The sequence below is a fragment of the Setaria italica genome, chromosome VIII (assembly GCF_000263155.2).
Source record: "Setaria italica strain Yugu1 chromosome VIII, Setaria_italica_v2.0, whole genome shotgun sequence".
NCBI classification, from domain to species: Eukaryota; Viridiplantae; Streptophyta; class Magnoliopsida; order Poales; family Poaceae; genus Setaria; species Setaria italica.
In genome coordinates, this window is record NC_028457.1 from 36,081,802 (window position 1) to 36,091,677 (window position 9,876).

A 9,876-nucleotide genomic window follows, 5' to 3' on the forward strand; every position below is an offset into this window, starting at 1 on the left:
GCCCATTGAATCTCTACTGTGATAACAATGGGGCAATTGCGCAAGCAAAGGAGCCAAGGAACCACCAGAAGAACAAACACGTAATGCAGCAATTTCATCTCGTTCGAGACTTCGTTAACCGGGGTGAGATCAAGATATGCAAAATACACACGGATCTGAACATTTTTGATCCGTTGACAAAACCACTCCCGCAGGCTAAGCATGATGCGCATGTAAGAGCTATGGGTATTAGGTACCTTCTAGATTGACTCTAGTGCAAGTGGGAGACTGTTGGAGGTATGTCCTAGAGGCAATCATAGAGATGATGATATTCCATTTGTATCCATGATTTGTATTGTGTTCCTCGAATATCCATTAAAGGCTACTTGAATTGATTTGCAATTATGTGAATTGTGTGTGAAACTCTTTACTTGTATGGTTATTCTAAAGTTGTCCCTAGTCGGAGTTCATGTGAGGACACACATGAATATTAGACTAGCACATGTATTAGTTGATGACTATGTTTCACAAGTCATGGACATGGAGATGTTGAACTAATAATGTGGGCACATGTGGAGACATGTGCTAGGACCGACCCAACATGAGAAGTAGTTCTCTCTTTAAACAACATATACGCTTTGTCCTTAGACCTGAGATTGTTGCATGTATTCAAGATGTGGATCGACCTACTTAGGGGCTATCAAACGCTACGCCGTAACAGGGTAGTTATAAAGGTAGCTTTCGGGTTTGTCAAGAAGCATGCTATGAGACATGGTCAATCAAGATGGGATTTGCCCCTCTCTGATTGAGAGAGATATCTCTGGGCCCCTCGAGTGATCGGATCCGAAAATGCATGGCCATGCTATGTACGGTTAAGAGTTATCCTACAAAGGGATTATGAATCACAGGATCAAGAAAGAGCGGTCGGCTTGAAGCTAGACCAAATATCGTGAGGCAAAGGGAATAGCATGTATATTATGTTGTGATGGTTCGTCTGATATGATCTTCGTGTGCGTATAGGAGTTGACACGTCTTCCTAGAGGCCGCTACCGACTATTGGGCCGAGTAGGAGTACTCGGGCCATGTCTATACGTATCCGAACCCATAGGGTCACACACTTAAGGGGCTGGAAGCCCAATTCGGATGTGATCCGAGTTGGATTAGGTTTAGAAGTACTAATGGGCCTCGGACCTAGAGGCTCGTTAGGAACCTCTATAAATAGAGGGGTGGGGGCGCCCTAGGGTTTACACCTTTTGGCGAAACTCATCTGCCGCGCCGCGCCTCCCACACCCTCGCCTGTTGCAACTCACGGGTCTAGCAGTCCGGCTTGCGACGCTTCCTCCCTGCACGTGTGGATACCTTGGAGGTGTTCCGCCTGCAGCACTTGGACAAGCCGCCGACGAGCCACGACGAGCCGACGACGAGCCGCGGCACGAGGGAGATCTTGCTGCACGTGGATGAGCTGCTGAGGAGCTGCTGGACGTCGACTTGATCGATTACGTACGACTACGTTGATCAACTTCGCTGCATCGATGCGAATCTACATCTTCTGCACCAGTAGTGCGTCGAGTGGTAATCCCGTGATCCTTATACGGCAGTTTTCCTGGTTTACGCGGTAGAAAAATTTTATCTTGCGCTAGTGTAGCCTACCTCATATCCCAACACTGTAGTCATGGAAGCTATCCCCCTCAATGCTACTACTCCTAAAGCCCCCAAGCTTGAGGCCGCCCACCCTCGAAGCCGTGGCTGCTGCTGTCGGGACGTCTTCCGAGGTCGGCACGTCATGTGGCCTTGAGATGGTCCCAGTGCCCAGTGCGAGGATCGAGCCAAGCATGGAGATTTGGGTACTGCCTGAGGAGGTCTAGGTGATTGACGATCCTCTGCTAGATGCGTAGACGATGGCCCAAATCCTCAAGATGAACCAGCGCGTCGCGTCATACACCAAGGTAAATTTGAATTTAGCCTTGTACTGCACTTCTAGATGCCTGCGACTTGTACTCGGTGCAGCACACGAGTACTGATCTCTGGTTAACAGGACTTGATCAACCGCTCCCGCTAGAAGTCCCAATTGTTGCGGGACTATGATGAGACCATGCAGCGCACCGCGATGTTGGAGAAGGAGCTGGCTGAGGAGCGGCAATAGACTTCCCGACTCGTCATGATGGTTGATAGCATAATGGCAACCTTCCGGGCACAGGTGCAGGATTTGGAGAAGGAGAAGGAGCACCTTGCTGCCTGGAACAAGTCATAGAACAAGAAGCTTGAAGGTGAGTACTTATCTTGTTGTTGTGTTCCTCTGTTGGTAGCCTATAGTGTTTGTGACTGACGTTTTGCCTCTGGTATGCAGAGTATAAGAATCAGGAATCCTAGTTGAAGGCCTCCATTACGGACTGAAAGAACGCCTTCTATCAGGTCACTGATCAATAAGACAAGCTTGCACAGCACGTGTCGAAGCTGGAGCACGACTTGGAGAAAGAGACCAAGATACGCCAAGATGGTGAAGCCAGTCTAATCAATGCCATAATGACCATCCAAGTGCAACAGGTCGAGGTTGGGCCTGTAAGCTAGAGCTACAAGAGTTGTCCGCAGTGGCCCAGCCCCTGGCTAATATGGTGGAGCCTCCGGTCGATGGAGCGGACCCTCACCCGTTGGTGGAGAGGCTCCATGATGCACCGGTGAAGATCGTTGGCTATGTCTAGGGGATGACGAAGTCTGTCTCGATGTAGCTACTGGGAAGTCATTCTACCCCGATGCCAACTTGTCTCCTGTCGTGGAGGGGATAAAGGGGGACTGTACGGATGAAGTCTTTCAGCAGCATCTGTAGGAGGTGGACCCAATCGTCGAAGAAGTCGCCAAGCACCTAGACCTGCATCTATTTGTTTTTTTGAATACGGGAGAAAATGTTAGTTTTGCAATGGTGCAATGTATAGATACTTCAAGTCTTAACGCAAATTCATTTGCTAGTGACTTGTTTATCTTTTATGTTTAGTGCTTTTTGCACTCAATCCTGATTTTGCTCGTACGATCGAGGTGAGTGTTTGCGCACAAGGCTAGTATTGTGAGCCTCTTCAGAAAAGAAAAATTGTTGAGTACTCAGGTACTCGAGCTATCCAGTAGTAAGCATCATGTAGTTTTCTTCAGGATTCCCCTGACTAGGGCTTGTTTCTTCGATGCCCGTGAGTAGAGTACTAGCATAATTGTTGCTTTGTCAGGAGGGCCACATGGGAGGGCTGTGCGTCCATGTCTAGTCGATAAAGACGAATAACATGTGAATACTGGTTGTCAGAGTCCTAGTGATAAAGACAAGCAACATGTGAACACTATATGGGTGCCATGTGTACAGGGAGCTCTGCTGCGCGTTCACGGGAGCATGTTGTAGCACTCTGGACGATAGCTGGCTGCCCTAGCTATAAATAGAGCCGCTTTTGCATCCAGAGTGCTCATGGCTCAAGTTATAGCACTTGTTGGTTTGAGGCTTTTGTTATTCACCAGGGGGTAGCTTCCACCATATTTCATGATGCCATAAGAATTCTCGTGAAGAGTAGCCTGGTGCTCCCTTCTTCTACAGTCTCTTCGACCGAGCCTGGAGACCCTGATGCTAGAAGAATCCTCGTGAGGAAGGTGCATCGTGTGCCTCGAGCTTTGTCCAGGACACCAGTGAGGAAGGCCTTGAGCATAGCTTTCTTGCATTCACTCTTGTTTCTTCTTCTGCATTGAAGCTGCTTGCACTGAGGTTAGGGTAGTCTCAGAACTATCCACACACGCTTTTGTGACATTGTAAAAGCCTAGGACTTCTGTTGTAACCTTAATGAAAGCTCGTATGCCTTATTGATAAGATGTTGGTGTCTTGCTTCTTTGACTACCTTGCTGCTGCGCCCTGGGAACTTGGAGCTGCGAAACACGTTAGTACGAGTCATGTTAAGATAGATTTATCATAAATAAGTAGGTTATTGGGTGGTTTATGGACTGCTGGATGACTTGATGGCTCTTGCGCAGCTAGTTCGCTTAGCGAACTACTGGGTGAGTTGAATAACTCATGTAGAACTGCTGGGTGAGTTGAATTTCTCGACGAAATCCTCCAAAGCTTGGCGATGAATGTTGGTGTCATAGAGCATCTTCTTCGGGGCCTCCGCGATGTAGCGGTGGAAACCTCCAGCGCCATCTGCGATGCAGACCCAGAAGCCGAAGATGAACATCGCGCCTGCTTCAAACGTGACTGCGGGCTTGATGATGACTTGAGCCATTGAACTAGCAAGGGGATTTTTGGCGACTTCCCCTACCTAGCTTGCCAGCTGTCAGTGTTTAAACCCGACAATGTACCAAGGGGAGTACCCGAGGTAGAGTTTTAGTTGGTGGGTGTCGCCAAAATCAGAAACTCGATGGTGTATATAGGTATGCAATTTAGATATGTTCGGGCCACTAGATTGCGTAATACCCTACATTGTGCGTGTGGTTTGCTTGTATTCAATTGAATTTGTTTGGAGGGGGTCCCTGCTCGTCGTTATATATCGGAGGAGCAGGGTTACAGGTCGGTTACTTTACAAGAATACTAGTTAGATTCAACTAGAGAGTCCTACTCTAACTACTATGAGTAATCCCTAAGTCCTCAACTAGTTCCTGTCCTCCACGTAGACTACACCGCCCTGCATCGTAGTGTCCATGTCTGACACGTCTTGTTGTATAGCCTCGTATACGGATCTGTCGAAACCTTCTGGTGGATCCATAGATCTACGTATGATAGGGTCTGCTCTACCTTCCTTTGCATGAGTCCATTAGGCTCGGTTCCTTCGAGCTTGTGCTTGTAAGTGGGCCATGTGCAAATCATTCCGTTTGGCCCACATTTTCTATTATTCTTTTAATATGATTCAAATTAAGATACACATTTGAGTATGTGGTTATTTCAAATGTTAAGTCATGGGTTCGTATAAGAATATGTATAAAAATACTACTAAAACATTATGAGAAAGGTATCTATAGTGATGGGGAAAAAGCCCTATAACCACCTTCATTTTCACTTTGTATTCGGGAATAGGAATGAAATTGGGAAACTTTAATTTGATATACGGGATGGAAACATGTCGATAATGGTAGGAAACCCATAACAAAAATAGGGAACACTGACACACAATGACTTTAAACACTGATCTAATGCAATGGATACAACTATGCAACGTACATAAGTAAATAATACCATAGATTTGTAGATAGCACCACAAAACAAGGGGCTGATTAGATGTCGCTAACGGTGATAGAATCGACAAGCGTTACCAAAAGAAGTTTCATCGCAGCCCATGAACTACGTCTTCCAATGACCACAAGCATCAGAGACTAAGAATATGATATTTGATGAAAATATGGTGCTTCTGATATTTGATGAAATATTTTCATAATATAGAATGGAGTTTGGTAAATATGATACAAACTTGGCATGTAGAGTTTCCAACATGTGTTTTGGAAGTTGGTCTAAATTTATAACAAATTTCAATGCGATTCTCAAGTCAGGGATGTACATAGAAAGTTTTGTGGTTGTGATTTTTGAATTCCAAAAACAATGATACTAAACTTTAACCCATTTTAGTTTAGGATCTTTAGTTTGAATTTTGTTGATTTGCAAGTTGGATGGACTGTATAAAATATAGCTCGCTTTGTGTGCATTAAATGGTTAGAGGCCAGGCTGCTCCCTCCACTGCTCTAAACCGCTTCATTCAATGTTCGAAGTCAAAGGTTCCATTGCTGGGTTGTCACGTGGTGAAACAAAATGACCACGAGGCAAGTGTGGTAAAAAAGAATTATCTTTGGAGATTGTACAAGAGAGAAAGATATAAAATCATGAGAGTCGCAGATCGGCATCTTGTTCTTGGTCAAGGCAGCCACTTGCCGTTCGGAAAAAATGTCTGCCACATGCCCATAAAAATGGCAGCCACTTGCCCTTAAGAAAAAAAGGCAGCCCCGTGCTACACGTTCTGATCGCTTAGTTGCTCAAGGTCGTCATATATATACTGATACCTAGAAGTACACTGCGGATCGGAGCAAAATTAAACCGGACAAACCTGCAAACTGCGAAAAGCACAATCGTCCATCCCTATGGCGGCCACCGCTGCCATCATCTTCTTCCTCTCCGCCATGGTCCTCTCTGTCCGTGCAGCTGTTGTCGAGCACACCTTCGTTGTAAATAAGCATCATGCTCTTCCCTGTTTTTTATCTATCAATTTGAACAATGCAACGATGATGTATGTATACATATATATATGCAAGCTTGATTTGTTTGAACATGCAAATGTAGGTGAGCCAGGTGAATATGACACACTTGTGCAAGGAGACGCTTGTCACCGTGGTGAATGGGCAGCTCCCAGGACCTGCAATAGAGGTGACGGAAGGAGACTCGGTGGCCGTCCTTCTTGTTAACAAGTCACCATATAACATAACAATCCATTGGTATTTAATCTTGAGCACCTGGTTACTTGATTCCATTATTTTCAAGTACTTGATGATCGGACAAAACAAGTTTGTTATTAAATTCTGTTTTCGCTATTCTAGAATATATATTTTTTGTTGTCTGGCGTAGGCATGGAGTGAAGCAATGGCTGAATTGTTGGGCTGATGGGGTGCCAATGGTCACGCAACGCCCGATTCTGCCGAACCACAACTTCACCTACCGGTTCAACGTCGTCGGTCAAGAAGGCACCCTCTGGTGGCATGCTCACGTCCCATTCCTCCGGGCAACCCTGCACGGTGCTGTCATCATCCGGCCAAGAAATGGTGCTATCTCCTATCCATTTCCAAAGCATGATATGGAGGTTCCCATCATTATAGGTTCGTGTAATTATTCATCTTTACATTGTCAAGCTTAGGTCCCGAATCGAAATGTTTTGGCACCAGTTTCTGAGCTGAACTTGTTTTTTTGGATGATCCTGATGATGTGGCAGGGGACTGGTGGCAGCTGGACCTTCCACAGGTGGATCGGAGCATGAAGAATGGTTCCTTTGATTTCTTCGCTAGTGGTTCCACAATCAATGGCAAGCTTGGAGATCTTTTCAATTGCTCCGGTAAGCAAATTACAGAATATGCATCTCTGTGTCGACGACATGTTGCTTTATTCTTTCTGTACAAATAAAGTGCGTGTTTCAACTTCCAATTCAACTCTGAAGGTGTGCCGGAAGTTGGCTACGTGCTGGACGTTGTGCCTGGCAAGACCTACCTGCTACGAGTAATCAACGCCGGTCTCTTCTCAGAGTTCTACCTAAAGATAGCTGGGCACAAATTCACAGTGGTCGCCGCCGATGCCAACTATGTCAGCCCCTACACCACGGATGTCATCGCGATCGCGCCTGGCGAGACAGTGGACGCACTGGTTGTTGCCAATGCAACACCGGGCAGGTACTACATGGTTGCCCTGCCCAACCAGGCGCCACGGCCGGACACTCAGACCAAAGAATTCACTACTAGAGGGATGGTACAGTACAGAGTCAACCACAGCTCCATGACCAATGGTCCAGCAGCACTAAGGTCAACACGTGGCGCAAAAGATGAAGAAAATGATGGTCTATCAGGTGATGTGGCACTAGCTCCTCAGATGCCTGACGAACATGACACGATGACATCATTCTACTTCCACAGCAACTTGACCAGCCTGCATCACCTGTCGGTTCCTCAGCAAGTGGACGAGAACCTGTTCCTAGTGCTTGGCCTCGGCTCAATCTGTAGGAATGGCCAGCAGTCCTGTAAGAGGGGTGGTAATAACAATGAGAGTATCGTTGTCGCAACCATGAACAGCGTCGCCTTCCAGCACCCCACGGCGAATGTGCCACTACTAGAAGCGCACTATTACCACTCCGGTCTCTTAGATGCAGTGCAAGAACTTCCAGATGGGCCACCGAGGGCGTTCAACTTCACTGACAAAGCCTTGATTCCATTTGGACCAAAGGAGATGCGGCTAGAGCCGTCGTCCAAGGCCACAGCGATGCGGCGGTTCCAACACGGAGCCGTGGTGGACATCGTGTTCCAGAGCTCGGCGATTCTGCAAGGGGACTCCAACCCAATGCATCTACATGGTCACGACATGTTCCTGCTTGCAGAGGGGCTTGGTAACTACAACGCAGCGAAAGACGTAGAGAGGTACAACCTGGTGAACCCACCAGTGAAGAATACCGTTCTCGTCCCAAATCTTGGATGGGCTGCCGTACGATTTGTTGCAAACAATCCAGGTGCGCAAAATATTTGTTTTTTTGCCCACTGTATTTGCTATGAAAACTTCAAATTCAATGGAAACATGGAGAACACGATTTCATTTAGACTCTGCATCTGTTCAAAATAATCTTTGTGAAGTTTTGACGTGGCTAGCATCTTTGATACGAATTTTTGTTTAGTCCATCTTTTCTTTCCCAACAATGGATTTCATTAACACAGTTACATTGTTAGGTACTCCCTACAAACAAAATACATTAGGCTTAGAGTTGTTTGCATTGACTAGGAAAGCCAACAAGCACATGATCTTATAATTTGTTTAGAAGAGGCCAAAAAAATACTATATTGTCTACCTTATTCGTTGGATGCCATAATATGTCCCGTGAGTTCTAATGCTTTATATTATATGCTGTAATTTACAGGGGTATGGTTCATGCATTGTCACTACGAGTTTCATTTGACGATGGGTATGGCGGCAGTGTTTATTGTAGAGGATGGTCCAACTGTGGACACATTTCTACCTCCACCACCTTCAAATTTTCAAACGTATTGTGACCGTGACGAAGATCTCCTGCAAACAAAGAAAACTAAAGCCTCAATGGAGTCTACAATATAACCTCAACATCGAGATTCCAAATAAATTAGCAGGGTGGCCCACAATTTTTTCCCTAGTATCAAGACTCAATTATGCATATGCTTGTGTCATTCCGAGACGGTGTCAGTAGTCCACCAGGGGTAATTCCTGTGGTGTAGATTGTTTAGAAGGGTTCACCGGATATGGACGTCGATGGTACCATAGAGATGTAAGATTTTAAGTAAAATGCACTAGAAGTCCATCAATTTGTAAGGGTGTGTCACTTGATCAACTCCGAAAATGCATTTTTAGGTCTACAACCTCGTTAGGTTGTGTCATCTAGATCCATATCCCTCCATCTTGACATTTAGTGCTTACGTGGCATGCTGACTGGACAACTCTCTCAACCCATCATCTTCGTCTCATTCCGGCCCCATGGTCCCTGGGTGGGGCATTTTGTCGAACTGGCTGTGGGCTAGATGATCTCCAGCGGATGCGCAAGTGCGTGGCCTCGCCGTATTGGCCGACGAGCATAGCGTGCGGACGTGCGACAATTGTTTGCACCGCCGCGTTGGCGGACGTGCGGTCGTGGTAAAGGTGTTGTGGCGGACTGGCGGGATGTGCACGGCATCAAATACCTCAACGAGCTACTGTCCCTAGCGCTACATGAAGAAGTGGAGAATTAGAATTGGGAATTCTGCGGCACGGTGCCGGTTGTACGCTCCTCTGGTTCCCTAGCCGCGCCTGTGAGGCAAGGTTTATGCTAGCTACTTCACCTCCCTGCCGCGCACAGGCGCGCTATGGCCCCACGACAGCTGGAGGAGTGTAGCAGCGCGCTGCGCCGGGTGTGGTCATCCTTGTCACACCAAAAAATTAAATTTTGGGTTGTGAATAGAAAATATAAATAAAATATAATTTCTAGTATTTTTCTAAAATTTCCAACATTTAATCGTTCTCATTTTATATAGTGAAAATCTCTACCTAATATTAAAGTGCGGTTGTTTCTTCCAACCATCGTGGTTGTTTTGTAAAAAAGTCTTTCAACTTTTTCGTAATCAACCCACGGTCCTTGAAACAGTTCTTGATGATGGAAGGCTCGAACTCTCCCGTCGTGGTCGGCCAGGACTCGTAGGTAGCAA

At 46.2% G+C, this 9,876-nt stretch overlaps 1 protein-coding gene across 1 annotated transcript; it reads left to right on the plus strand.

Annotated features, from left to right (window-relative positions):
• Positions 1-6,008: 6,008 nt before the first annotated feature.
• Positions 6,009-9,041, plus strand: LOC101765242 (laccase-15). Its single transcript, XM_012848265.2, has 6 exons — positions 6,009-6,147; positions 6,263-6,414; positions 6,545-6,792; positions 6,906-7,025; positions 7,128-8,183; positions 8,586-9,041. The coding sequence occupies exons 1-6, from the start codon at positions 6,064-6,066 to the stop codon at positions 8,777-8,779; spliced, it is 1,854 nt and encodes a 617-aa protein (XP_012703719.1). The 5' UTR covers positions 6,009-6,063; the 3' UTR covers positions 8,780-9,041.
• Positions 9,042-9,876: the final 835 nt, after the last annotated feature.

Coding starts and splice junctions, on each gene's coding strand:
- LOC101765242 (XM_012848265.2), top strand. CDS start 6,064: ATGGCGGCCACCGCTGCCATCATCTTCTTCCTCTCCGCCATGGTCCTC. Junction 6,148..6,262: donor TTGTCGAGCACACCTTCGTT/GTAAATAAGCAT, acceptor ATGCAAATGTAG/GTGAGCCAGGTGAATATGAC. Junction 6,793..6,905: donor GGAGGTTCCCATCATTATAG/GTTCGTGTAATT, acceptor ATGATGTGGCAG/GGGACTGGTGGCAGCTGGAC.